General features: G+C 39.8%; 1 protein-coding gene across 8 annotated transcripts in view; it reads left to right on the top strand.

Moving 5' to 3' along the window:
- LOC149465907 (sodium channel protein type 5 subunit alpha-like) overlaps positions 1-14,973 on the top strand; it is a 518,022-nt gene that overhangs the window by 183,983 nt on the left and 319,066 nt on the right. For all 8 annotated transcript variants that reach the window (XM_089673130.1, XM_089673129.1, XM_089673128.1 and 5 more), the window contains one exon: positions 12,518-12,646. In XM_089673130.1, coding sequence (XP_089529256.1) covers positions 12,518-12,646 — 129 coding nt within the window. The remainder of the gene's footprint in view (positions 1-12,517; positions 12,647-14,973) is intronic.

The following is a 14,973-nucleotide window of genomic DNA, read 5'->3' as shown; positions in this document are numbered from 1 at the left end:
GGGGGTGATATGCAGGACTGCAGGAAAGCTTTTAAAAAGCAGCTAATCCAGCAGAAGCATTGTACAAATATCTGCCACCTACACATCACTCTGATTAATTTCACATCTAGATTTATCAAATCAAGAGGAAACTACAGAAAAGCAAAACCTCCCTAATTTCTCTATTGCGAAGACTTTTGTAATTACATTATACTACACACGGATTGAAAAGCTTTTCTTACATACTGCTTGACCGTTAGTGACTGGTACACTAATATACAGTATATATATATATATATATATATATACTGCTCAAAAAAATTAAAGGAACACTTTTTAATCAGAGTATAGCATCGAGTCAATTAAACTCCTGGGATATTGATCTGGTCAGTTAAGTAGCAGAGGGGGTTGTTAACCCCTTGGCGCCGTCGCCTCTTGGCCCTTTAAGGGTTCCAGAGGCCAGGAGGCGGGGTGGGGTTTTTGGGTCATGTGACCGCCTTGATTCGCTGTCACATAATCGGGAAAGGTCCCGATCGAAAGAGGATATCGGGACCTTTCCGTGAGTATCAACCGTGTGTGCTGGGTGCGTTCGGCCAGCGCCAAGAGGTTAATCAGTTTCAGCTGCTTTGGTGTGAATTAAATTATCAACAGGTGCACTAGATGGGCAACAAGGAGGTGACCCCCAAAACAGGAATGGTTTTAGAGGTGGAGGCCACTGAAAGTTTTTTTCATACTCATCTTTTCTGACATGCTTTGCATTTTGCTAGGTTTAGTGTCACTACTGGTAGCATGAGGTGATACCTGGACCCTACAGAGGTTGCAGAGGCAGTCCATCTCCTCCAGGATGGCACATCAATATGTGCCATTGCCAGAAGGTTTGCTATGTCTCACAGCACAGTCTCAAGAACATGGAGGAGATTCCAGCAGACAGGCAGTTACTCTAGGAAATCTGGACAGATTGTCCTTAACCCATCAGTAGGACCAGTATCTGCTCCTTTGTTCAAGGAGGAACAGCATGAGCACTTCCAGAGCCCTACAAAATCACCTCCAGCAGACTGCTGGTGTGAATGACTCTGACCAAACAATCAGAAACAGACTTCATGAAGGTGGCCTGAGGGCCCGACATCCTCTAGTGGGCCCTGTGCTCACTGCCCAGCACCATAGAACTGGATTGGCATTTACCATTGAACACCAGAAATGGCAGGTCTACTACTGGTGCCCTGTGCTTTTCACAGAGAAAGCAGGTTCACCCTGAGCACATGTGACAGACGTGAAAGGGTCTGGAGAAGCCATGGAGAATATTATGCTGCCTGTAATATCGTTCAGCATGACTGTTTTGGTGGTTGGTCAGTGGTGGTCTGGGGAGGCATATCCATGGAGGGATGCACAGACCTCTACAGGCTAGACAATGGCACCCTGACTGCCATTAAGTATCAGAATGAAATCCTTGGACCAATGGTCAGATCCTACGCTGGTGCAGTGGGTCCTGGGTTGCTTCTGGTGCACAACAATGCCTGTCCTCATGTGGCGAGAGTATGCAGGCAGTTCCTGGAGGATGAAGAAGTTGATACCATTGAATGGCCCCCACACTCGCCTGAATACCAATTGAACACCTCTTGGATATCATGTTTCAGTCCATTCCGATGCGGCCAGGTTGCACCTCAGACTGTCCAGGAGCTCAGTGATGCCCTGGTCCAGATCTGGGAGGAAATACCCCAGGACACTATCCGTCGCCTCATTAGGAGCAAGCATACAAGCACATGACTTCTGAGTACCATTTTGAGTTGCTGCAATGACATTTCAGCAAAATGGACTAGCCTGTTGCAAAATTTTTTCACTTTGATTTTCAGAGTGTCTTTCAGTTCAGTCCTCTGTAGGTTGATCATTTTCATTTCCATCAAATGATGGGGCATCCTTATGTTTCTAACACATTACCCAGTCCATATCAGTATAGATATCCAGCATGATATTTTTCCCCATTGAGATCTGAGATCTGATGTGTTTTCAAAGTGCTCCTTTAATGTGTATATATGTATACAATATATATTAATATAAGGGTACATGCACCTGGTGCTGATGTATGAAAGTCAGATTCCTGGCAGAAATTTCCTGCAAAAAAATACAAACACTGGCAGTGTAGGAAATGCGCTTATTTGTGAATTTTCATGCACAGCCGTAAAAATATTTGTAGCCTTTCATGGAATGTGTTGTATGCACATATTTGTCCAGCATTGCAGATTTTTATAAATCTTTTTTATTTGTACACACTGCAAGTTTTTGCATCTACAGTATGTGTACAGGCCCATTAAAAACAATGGGATGTATTTAGATCAGTAAACAAAATGCCTGAATGCCTAAAAATATGGTATTTTTAGGCATCCAACTACAAGAGGCCTATACTGCATTGGCTGACATTTAGAGTTATGTAGCCTGTAGTATAATATGGCTGTGTTGTGTTTCCCTTCAGTAGGGTTGAGCAAACTGAGAGTTTTCACTTCCCCAATATTTTAGCAAAAATAGGGAGATTTCCACCAAATGTTGCCATTTTGGCTAAACAGGGTTTGGGGTGTTGGCTGGGAGAGAGTAACTTTATAGAATATTAAATGATAAAAATGTGGAGCTTTTGCATATGATGACCATTCAGAATCCAGTGTAATTTTTCCTTTGCACATTAGAAAATGAAAGCAGGTCACTCATAAGCTTTATGTGCACTTTTTTCATTCTCATTTTTTGTGACTTTGAAGATTTTTTGTTTGTTTTACAATATTAGTTTTAGGCTACATGCACATGGTCACATATGCCTATGCATCATAACGACGCGGTGTATTTTTGTTGCCTGGGATGTCCTGGAGCAGCATACAGCCACCCATAGATAAAGAAGTGCATGCATACAAATGTAATGCACTTAAGCCCTGGCACACACAAGCAATTATGGATGCATTTTCATATGCACAGATTCGCATGACAGGCCAAATATTATTGTTCCTATTTTGGTGGTTCACATTGATGTGATCCACAGGCATTGTGTTTTGAATGCGATTCCAAAAAGGGTCCTATGCAAATTTGGAGCAGTGCATTCCAGACTCGCAAGTGAAAGAGTATAGTGGCATTCGGAGGTGTTCACATAGGATTGCAATTGACAGGCATTTTGGTATTGAAGTCAATGGATGGCGTTTTTGTATTGAAATAAATGGAAAGCGTCTTTGCATTGTAGTAAATGGAAGGCATTTTTGCATTGAAGTCAATGGAAGGTGATTTTGCATTGAAGTCAATGAAAGGCAATTTTTCATTGAAGTAAATGGAAGGCAATTTTGCATTGAAGTCAGTGGAAGGCGATTTTTGCATTGAAGTCAATGAAAATGCAGAAGCCAAAATCACACCTCTGGTGAAATCACACTCAAACCGCAATGCTATTCACATTGAAATGCATGCATAAATTGCAGTGCAATTTCAGCACGCATACAGTATGTGTGAATCCAGAGTAAGGCACACTAACTTCGCGTGGGCTACTTTACACTAATATGCAGCTCAAGGACACCTTGGGAACTAGAAATGTGTTTTATGCTACACGGGTAAATGTGCCCAGGTGCATGAAGCCTTACAGTCCAAAGCTTCTTATGATCATTATCTGATTGGTGCTGCTTAAGCAGGCCATAGATGAGTTGAAAACCAAACTAAACTTCTTGTCAATAGCCAGTTCGTTTGTTTTTCACATCATTAGTGTGCCCACTTCGACACGTAATTTTCGTTCCTCAACCGAAAGTGCTTGATCCAACATGTTGGCATTTTTTTGTAAAAACAAACAAATTTCAAATCGTTAATGAGGTCATTATATGAAATAGTAAAATAAAAATGATCTGCGCATGAATTAGGAAAGTATGAACCCAAAGGAAAAGAATGTTCACTGTCAAGAAAGTTCTTTCATGCATTAAATGTATAACTAGCATGGACTAATTCACTCCCAGTACCAAGAAACATCAATAGTACAAAGGGTGTTGTGGAATACACAAATATCTTTGCTTTAAAATGTAAAAATGTTGACACCTGATATACTAAGCAGACTAGGAATGAGTGCTTTCAATAAATACACCAGGAAACAGCAAGTCTACTTAGTACATAAGGTGTCACAGTGTGTAGAGTATAGATAAAAGAGAAAATATAGCATATGAATGTACAATATATATATATATATATATATATATATGTGTAAAGCGCTGCATAAATTGATGGTGCTATTTAACCATTCTCCCTCCAGAAGATTTACCCCCCTTACTGACCAGGCCATGTTTTGTGATACGGCGCTGCGTAACTGACGGTTGTGCGGTCATGCAACACTGTACATAAATAAAATGTATGTCCTGTTTTCCCCACAAATAGAGCTTTCTCTTGGTGCTATTTGATCACCTGTTTTTATTTTTTGAGCAATAAACAAAAAAGACCGACAATTTTGAAAAAAAAATATATTTTTAATTTTTTGCTATAAAACATATCCAGTAGAACAATTTAAAAATCAAATTTCTTCATAAATTTAGGACAAAATGTATTCTGCTACATGTCTTTGCAAAAAAAAAATCCCAATACATGTAAATTAATTGGTTTACGTTAAAGTTATAACATCTACAAGTTGCGGTGTATATACTGGAATTTTTTTTTTGTTTCCTATACTAGCAGTGACTTATAGCGGGACTGTGGCGGGCATTCTGACACTGGGGGGGAACTTGCTAACTGCCACCGACATTCCAATGACACTAATACAGTGATCAGTGCTAATAAAAAGCACTGACACTGTACTAATGACAGTGGGCAGGAAGGGGTTAACATCTGGGGCGATCAAAGGGTTAACTGTGTGCTGATTTACATAATGTGTTGTGTGTGCATTACTAGGGAGACATGCTGCAGTGTATTTCCCTGTTGTACAGAGAAATACACAGCAGCATGTCCTTGCTGGCAGGAGAGAGACCTGTGTTGTTTACACACAGGTCTCTCCGCTGTCAGCTGTGCACGGCAATTGCCGGGTGCCAGTGGGGAATCTTAGGCCGGGACTCGGTGATTGACATGCCTAGCTGCTAATGGCAGGGCGGCTAGGCCAGCACGCACGCGCGCCCCTCCTGCCCGGAGATGCAAATCATGTATATATACATGATTTTGGCAGTCCTGCTGCCCTGTAGCAGTAATTCTACTATAGGGCGGCAGGCAAGAGGTTAAGTACCTGTAAAAATAATAATGTAAGCATTAAAAAAAAAGACAACAAACACAAAAATATCCAGAACAAGCACATGTTTATTATGCAAAACGAGCACAAAAACTGTTAACAGTGCAAATTTAGAAACAATGATGGCACAATCGTATGATAAAATGAATGCCATTTTCATGTTTCATTCGACAGAATGTTCGGTTTTTGACTTGTCTATTGCCTGCCTTAGGTAGCCATCCCCATCCCTCAAAAATCAAGAAGTGTGAATGATAAGAGTGTGTAGATGGGAGATAACATACACCTACTGTAGAATGAAGAACGAAGTAGTCATTTTTATTACAGAATCTATATAATCAAGCAAAACTCTCAGTGACCAAAAGGCCATTGTTACTTTTCTAGGAAAAAGGAAAAAGGAAAAAGGTGCTTTTGTCATGCATCCATCTGCCATTCCAAAAGAGGAAAGAATTGTGGCTGAAGTGACCAAGCAGTTCAGTGACAGTCAGATCATTGCTGTTATAAGACATTTGCTCATCTATAGACACCCTTTATTCTTGACTTCAAATTCGTACCCTATTTGTGGTGGTGAACAGGTTAAAAATTGACCTGCCATGCATGTCTGGACTCATATACAACAGGAACTCTGGAAAAAAAAATCAATTTTTATTTTGTTGTGGAAAAATTGTTGGGTTACATGTAGCAGAGCAAAGCACAGATATGTATGCACAGTAATAGAACTAGCTTGGTTACTTACATCCGCTTCTTTGTTCAGAACTTTAGGATGACTATTATGTAACAGGCTAGTCAGGAGACAGCTGGCATCTTGTTATATATAATTTTTTGTTGTTCTCTTTTACAATTGTTGATGCATTTAGCCTCAGCCACCTTCTTCTCACATTTCTCTTCCTTTCGTTCAATTGAGTTGTTTGGAAGAGATGAATTTGCTACCTTAGTAACCATCTACTTACTGAGATTTTCTTCATTTTTGCCTTCTTTAATGTGTTGTGGTTGGCTCTTCAAGCTGCTTGTCAGCAGGAATATGCAGTCAAATACATTTAAGCTGCCTTCACACCTATATGTTGCAGTAATGTGCATTTTACATTGTCTTTCCACAATGCACAGTAATGCATGGCACTTTGTGCAGTGCGCTACGGTGCCATTTAGTTAGACTGATACCCCAGTTCACAACTACAAAAAGTGCCTGCGCACCTGCACTGCAACACATTAAAATCTGCTGTAGGGGCTTGTTTTCATCTGCAACAACTTTAAAGTTATAGGCTTCAGGGTCATCAGCCTGGCTTAACTATCTAGCGAAACATGGACATTTCAAATAGTATGCAGGATGGGAGATCTTTTAATGTGGCAGTAAAGTAAAGTTTTTTATTTATATCTACAGGTAAGCATATAATAAGGCTTACCTGTAGGTACAGTAAATACTGTATCTGCTAAATATGCACCATTTAAGAGATATTTACTTTAGTAGCCGGTGACGTCACCGGCGCATGTGCACTGTGCTCTCAATGGACGGCATGCCCTCCATTGAGAGAGCTGTAAAGCAGCTGTGACTCCCATTCAAATGGCCTGTGAACCCAGTAGGAAGTCAGGGAGAAAATGGAAGCCCTGTCAGTGGTGACAGCGAACTGCTGGAAGGCTTTATTTTATGGCAAGTCTGTCATAATGGTTTTTTTTCCAGTTTACTACCCCTTTAAACTTTACTGGCTGTTGTTGGTGTTCTCAGGGCTGGGACACGGGGTGGACGGGAGGGGTAGCTGCCCTGGGCACAATGGTGTACTGTAGGGATGGAGCAGCCTGTTACAAGGATGACAGGAGGTTGCAGTTTGGCATCTTTGCCCTGGGCACTGGATGACCTTGTCCCGGCACTGGGTGTTCTTATTCCAGATCATAGGGTCACACAGGCCCTGGCCTCAGTGTGGTGGCTTATGCCTTCTTAGGTGGCCTTTAAAGTGGACCTGAACTCAAAAAGTGGAGATTGTTGTAGAAAACATCTAGAAATGTTAATTGTGCCTGAGCAGTACCCTAAAAGATTTACATTTTGTTTTGAATTTTTATTGAAAAACAGCAGTGCTTTGTTTCTGGGACCTCACCTTGCTGTTTCCAGGGATGCACTGACATGGGTATACTCCTCTGTGTTTGGTGGGACTGCCATAAAATTTGAGGCTTTGGATAGGTGTCTACTAACTGATATACACAATTTGTGGTAAAGATATCTGAACTAATCAATTGGAATCTCTATTAAATCTAAAACCAGAGGGATGCCCTAACCCCTGATTTAAACTTGTAGCTTTTGTCTTTACGGCTGCTAAGCAAACCTTAGCAAAAACATGGAAATGGGCTTCCCCCATGGTCCAATTAGTTAAGCGGAATCTTGATATCTTGGTACTTAAATTTATTTATGAAATATATTTCATAGGTTCTGGGCATCATGGATAATGCAATACATGGTACCAGACTTTGACCAAACACTCTTCAAAATATGAGCTTGTGTTTAGCAAGAATATACCACCCCAGACTTCATCCTTCTACCCCTCTACCCAATTTCTCGGTCTCTTCTCATCACCCCTTCCTTCCCCTCTTACTTGCCTCCTTTTCTCACTGTTATTGTATCCTTACCTGTCTTTAACTTTTTCTCAATCTGTACCTTTGCTTTTCTTACATTCCCTCCTTTTCTTTGTTACCTTCATTTACCTGGTTCTGTGCTGGCACTAATGACCTTGTCTATTAAGCCAACACAACCTTGTCCTTTGTATATTAAATGTTTGTATGTAATTATTATTGCTCCTGTGTAATATCTACTCCCATGTTATGGTTGCATATGATATACAGTCATGGCCGAAATTGTTGGCACCCTTGATATTTTTCCTGAAAATCAAGTATTTCACACAAAAAAGGTATTGCATTAACACATGTTTTGCTATACACATGTTTATTCCCTTTGTATGTATTGGAACAAATATAAAACAGAGGCAGAAAAGCAAATATGACATAATGTCACACAAAACCCCAAAAATGGGCTGGACAAAAGTATTGGCACCCTTAACTTAATATTTGGTTGCACACCCTTTGGAAAACATAACTGAAATCAGTCGCTTCCTATAACCATCAATAAGCTTCTGACACCTCTCACCCGGAATTTTGGACCACTCTTCCTTTGCAAACAGCTCCAGGTCTCTCTTATTGGAAGGACACCTTTTCCCAACAGCAATTTTAAGATCTCTCCACAGGTGTTCAATGGGATTTAGATCTGGGCTCATTGCTGGCCACTTCAGAACTCTCCAGCGCTTCTTTGCCATCCATTTCTGAGTGCTTTTTGACGTATGTTTGGGGTCATTGTCCTGCTGGAAGACCCAGGATCTTGGACGCAAACCCAGCTTTCTGACACTGGGCCCTACAGTGCGACCCAAAATCCTTTGGTAATCCTCAGATTTCATGATGCCTTGCACACAGTCAAGGCACCCAGTGCCAGAGGCAGCAAAACAACCCCAAAACATCATTGAACCTCCACCATATTTTACCGTAGGTACTGTGTTTTGTTCTTTGTAGGCCTCATTCCGTTTTCGGTAAACAGTAGAATGATGTGCTTTACCGAAAAGCTCTATCTTGGTCTCATCTGTCCACAAGACGTTTTCCCAGAAGGCTTTTGGCTTACTCAAGTACATTTTGGCAAACTGTAGTCTTGCTTTTTTATGTCTCTGTGTCAGCAGTGGGGTCCTCCTGGGTCTCCTGCCATAGCGTTTCATTTCATTTAAATGTCGACGGATAGTTCGCGCTGACACTGATGCTCCCTGAGCCTGCAGGACAGCTTGAATGTCTTTGGAACATGTTTGGGGCTGCTTATCCACCATCCGGACTATTCTGCGTTGCAATCTTTCATCAATTTTCCTCATCCGTCCACGACCAGGGAGATTAGCTACAGTGCCATGGGTTGCAAACTTCTTGATAATGTTGCGCACTGTGGACAAAGGCAAATCTAGTTCTCTGGAGATGGACTTGTAACCTTGAGATTGTTGATATTTTGCCACAATTTTGGTTCTCAGGTCCTCAGACAGTTCTCGTCTCCTCTTTCTGTTGTCCATGCTTAGTGTGGCACAGACAGACACACAATGCAAAGGTTAAGTGAACGTCTCTCCTTTTTATCTGCTTTCAGGTGTGATTTCTATATTGCCCACACCTGTTACTTGCCCCAGGTGAGTTTACAGGAGCATCACATGCTTGTAACATTCTTATTTATCCGCAGTTGTGAAAGGGTGCCAATACTTTTGTCCAGCCCATTTTTGGAGGTTTGTGTGACATTATGTCGAATTTGCTTTCTTTCCTCCCTTTTTTTGTTTTGTCCCAATACACACAAAGGGAATAAACATGTGTATAGCAAAACATGTGTTAATGCAATACGTTTCGTGAGAAATACATGATTTCCTGGAGAAATATCAAGGGTGCCAACAATTTCGGCCATGACTGTAGCCTGGTATGACTATAACTGAAGGAAATGTAACCCATGAGGTGACAGGCCTAGATTATTACAGTGAGCAGAATAAAAATCTACTGTGCCTAGACATGCCTGTGCCATGAGCCTGCACATATACAGTGATAAAGGCTTTGCTATCTTGCTAGTTTCATGAGATTTGCTGATGTCACTACTTTACTGCTCTCATTGCTGGAGCGAAAGCTGTCCCTGACAACCTGCAGATGAGCATGCCCCTGCTTCTGCTTTATTCATTCTGTGGATCTCTATACCTGATTTTTTTTAAATTCTCCCACTGGTTATTAGGTAACCAGTCTACGGAGAAGAGGGGGGGAGCTCTGACATGAGAAAACAAAGCTCTGTCTCTAACAAGATGGTCAGTAATGAGGAAAAGATCAACTGCAGGGAGCCAACTGGCAATGCTGGTGACTAGTTCTTTGCCATCTGCTTTCTTCTTTTAGGCATATCCTCCAGAATTCAGGTCTTTTAAAGATGTGGAGACCCCCATAAACAATGTAAATTCTTTACAGAAATAGGGTTTTAATAAAATTACAGAAGGGTTGTGATATGGCCATAGGGTTATGATATCCCCTAATCAGTGCTTATATTACAGGACAGAAGTATAACTAAACATTTCTCAATAAATGCATAGGCACAATTAATTACTTATTGGAAATGACTGCAGCACCAAGTGGTATTTAACAGGCATATTAATATCTATACTGTTTGCTATCCATCCATAGTAAGAGCTGAGAGGTATGACTTGTGTAGTCCATGCTGCATATCAAGTGGACAGAATTCACCACTATACATCAAGATTCCATTTTCCTATATAGGTTATGCTCATTAATGAATTGATTTCCAGGATGTGGCGCCCATGCTTGATCTAATTATTGCCAGTCCATACAAAGATGCTGTATTCCATTTATTTGCAGACTCATGTCCTCAACATTGTCTACTTAACAGACGCTATTAATACTGTTGAGCATGTGCATGATTAACTGTGCTATAAAATCTGCATGGAGTGTCAGTAAATCGAAGCTGTTTAACAGACAAAATTAAAGCTGGATGTGCACCATGACGGATGAAGCCTATTATCATATGTCAGAGGCAGAAAAACACAGTGCAACAGTCCATTAATAATATAAATGTATTTGTATAAATGCACATTCCTATTAGCATGGGTAGATAAAGCTTAGGGAGACTTTATCTGCAACTGTCAGTTTTTCAAAGAGCTAGTGACATGCTGAAACATTGTTGCAACAATGTGAAAATCCTGTTGGGGTTTTTTAAAGAGACACTTTCACCTTGCCTATGCAGTGTTTTTGAAGAAAACATCCTTGACCCCTAATACTCACCTTACCTGCACTCCTTTGCTGCACCCTTTTCTTCTTCATTGGCTGTGTTGGTCACCTAGAGGAATGATGTTGTCACTTCCCTTGTCTCTGGTGACAGTTCTCCTACCTATCAGTAGACTGCTAAGCCCAGTCAATATTACAGGAGAGCAGGTAACATGCTCCTCCATACTCAGAAGTATTCTCACCAGCTGCAGAAATGCTAGAAACAGCAAGTAAGCATAGGTAAGTGAAAGCAAGTAAATGGAGGTTGGGGACCCTTTCCAGAGACACTGTTGCTTTGCCCTGTATGCACAAAATGTCAGTGTCTTGTTTTAAAACCCAACTTGACCCAAACCATGCTGGATACAGTTAGGAAGGGTCTCAGTCTAACTCTTCCCCATTTTACCCAAAATGAATTTTAAAAAGTTTTGGCAAGAGTTGAGCTGTAATAATAATACAATAACTATTGATGCACACAGATCATGGTATTTGGTCAGATTTCAGCTTTCAATAAAGCTGGGCATACATGCAGAGATCTGATCATCTGGCAGGGAATAATTAGCCTCTTAGAGAAGCCACTTTTCACTCTAACATGCACTGTGCGTCTATTTTTTAGTGTATATTAGGTGATGTACCCTATAATGCTTGTAAGCTATAATAGAAGTTTTCTGGCATATCTGTTCATATCTGTTTCCTCAACATGTTTGGAGAAAATAACACATTAAACATTCCAACCAGCTACTTTCCTTGCTGGTCTCAGTTACTCACCATAATGACTACACCCAGTGACATTGTGGTACAGCTGTGCTAAGAAGATTTGCGGTGATTGACAGTTTCGTAGAATGTATGGCCATCTTTAAATGTACATAAAATACTAGATCAATACTTATTGAAAAACATGAATTTTTGATGTGCTCTTTGTATTTTATTATTTAAAGACCCATCCACCCAAAGCTGATATTTTCGAAAAAGGTGGACATTACTGAGATAAATCACCCTCTGGTTCCCTGTATCAATCTGAGATTCAGGCAGTAAAATTCCTTTACCTAATGCCCCATCACTCAAAACTACCAGAGTGATTTTATATTGTGAATCAAACTCACCTGGGGATGTATTCAGCCTACCAGCCTCCATCCATAACTGTAATATTGGTTTGGATAGGCTTATCTGTACAATTTGTAAAATATGCTTTTATCTATGGACCCTGAAAGGACTAATACAACCATGTTGATGTATGCATAGGATGCATATAGGAAACACTTATATACATATGAGTATGTATAATTCCCAGAATTGTGCAAGAGACTGAAAATTTAGAAATGAAGTAAATTCAGTACAAGTAACTATGCACAGAAAATGTAAAGGTCTGTTCCTGCTTTATACTTTTAGTCATTTATGAAATGATTTGGGTCTAATAATATAAGTACAGAGATTGCCATACTGCTGTGGGAATAGCAACCATGTTGTTGGAGTTTCCTTTACTTTAGGATGTGAAGAAATTGGCTAATTGTTTTTATGCACTCTGCCCAGGTATACTTTCACTGGCATTTATACTTTTGAATCTTTGATAAAAATATTGGCAAGAGGATTCTGTCTGAAAGAATTCACCTTCCTACGAGACCCATGGAACTGGCTGGATTTCAGTGTTATTGTCATGGCGTGAGTATAGTTTTCTTCTTTTATATAAATATTGTCATGTGTTATAGATGCTGAACATAATAGCATAATGCTTGAGTGCTTTACAGGGGCAGTCTACCTATAATAATAGTTTATTTTGGGTATCTTTATGTGACTTCAACATCAAATTCCACACAATCAAGATTTATTTTGAAAATCTTTCTGTGATTTCAACTTCAAGATCCACACAATTGAATTCCTACCTCTAACCACCAACTATGTTCATTATGAGAGGGTCTCCCTCTTTCCGATATACTATTGCACTTTTCATAAAATGCAAAAAAAAAGAGTAAGACTCCATGACAGGGCTGGGCAGAGAGTTCTTACCGTTGGTAACCCCAGTAAGGTAGACTTTTATTGTAGTGTCTAAAATGCATGTTGATTAAAGTGGAAATCCACCCAAAGTTTTTTCTTAGTTTTAGAGTGAGAAAGGTTTCATCCCCCACCAATTCTTTATTGCTGTAATCCTGAAAAATTGGCAATGTTCCACTTTAATCTCAGCAAAAATCACAGCACTCAACAATTATGTCAAGTACTATTGCATTTTTCTTTATGCACAGCAGCCATAACAGAATTCGGCCTTCAACAGTCATGCATTGTCAGACAAGCAATTTTTTTTTTAAATACTGGAATACTGGATAGGTTGCTATCAGTTTGCCCATGTGTTCTTTGCTTATGGTCAAAAATCCCACATTGTTAAGAATATTTGGAAAACCTTTAAAAGGCCCCTGTCATGTCCATTAAAGTATATAAACTAACAATTACCTGCACTTGTCTTCAGAACAGCTCGTTTGTGCCTGGGGAGGATCTTAGATCCTCCCCTATACAGAGCTAAGGGCTAAATTTCTCTTGAAGTCGAGCAGAAGCCATACCTCTGTTATTCATCTGGGGAATGTTAAATTTGAGACACTGGCATTTTGAAATTGAAAGACAGGCCCAGAATCAAGATTCTGTACACAGCCTGAGCCTTGAATTCAAGGTCATCTCCAGGAAAACAGGAAATATATGCACAAGTACACCTATACAAAGTATTGTTAGTTTGTACCCTCTGGTGGTCATGTGTTTCTGGAATTCTGAATTGTAACTGAAATATATGGTTATTTTCTCAACATAGATATATACTTTAATACAGTACATTCTGTATGTCCAATCAAGATTTGTCAGTGGATGCAGTTTTGATGGCATGTAAAGATAAGAATAATATAGCCTATTAGTAGACTTTCTAATACACTTGTTTCAGTGTCAGATATGTTGGTTGTATACCATATTCCCTTTATTATAGCTGTTCAGACTAACAACACGTAGCTCAGATGTAACTGGAGGGAATGCAGGGAGAGTGTTTGCCAATTGCTCTAAGAGGTCAAAGGGCTGAACAGTGACTGCTTCTGTTTAGGGTAGGGTTGGGATGAGCTTAACTGCTCTGGTTTGTTTTGAGCAGGGTTCCAAGAGTCTAAATGTAATTTCGGTCCCAAACCCCATTGAAATCAATGCCACATCTGTCGAATCAAATATTCCATGTTAAATCTTGTACTGGGACCCTGTGGCTTGTGGGCAGAAAAGGGCACCTTTATTCCCAAAAAGATTTGACCTGATATACCAGAATTTGCTTAGTCTGGTGTTATATTCTTTTTCCATAATTAAGCAATATTTTCCAAGTCTATTTTCTTAAGCAAGGAAAAATGTGTTATCCTGCATTTAGACTTGCCATTCATTATATGGGAGTGTTGGGTTTACACTGAATAACAAGAAACAGTATAATGAGCGCTGTCCACAGTGCTGACCTTGTGTTCTCTTTCTAAAAATTCAAACACTTACAACAGTGATAGAAGACAAATCAGTGGTCTTTTGAGAGGGTCCTAAAAACACTGACATCCCACAAATCACTAGTGCAATCATGATAAGCATGAGTGTGCCATTAAGCAGCGATTTATTTGCAACTCACCTGTGCCATGTGACTGGCAGATAAGCTGCCTTCTTTTGGATTTCTAACCCATATATTATCACTAGAAAAAAAAAAGAAAAGGAAGAGCAAAATTGTAAATGTCACGTTAAAAGTGACTTTAGGTACATATTGGACTACAAATATGCTCTCACTGAAAATGCACTATAATTTACTTTTCCTGATCCTTACACTTAGCTTTTAGTGCTGATGATGTGATAGGTGCACCAATGTACTGACTGTGTATTGAAGACAGTAGGGCCCATAATAGAAAAAGTAATAAAAATAACATTAAAAATGTTATTATATAAAAAAAATTTACATCCGGTAAATCATTTTTATAACCTGGTGCTATTATAATTCCATTCAT

Source organism: Staurois parvus, unplaced genomic scaffold (assembly GCF_062004578.1).
Source record: "Staurois parvus isolate SC_StPar_1 unplaced genomic scaffold, SC_StPar_1.0 ptg000136l, whole genome shotgun sequence".
NCBI lineage: Eukaryota > Metazoa > Chordata > Amphibia > Anura > Ranidae > Staurois > Staurois parvus.
The sequence above is the reverse complement of the archived record's forward strand: the minus strand, read 5'-3'. Positions and strand labels throughout refer to the sequence as shown.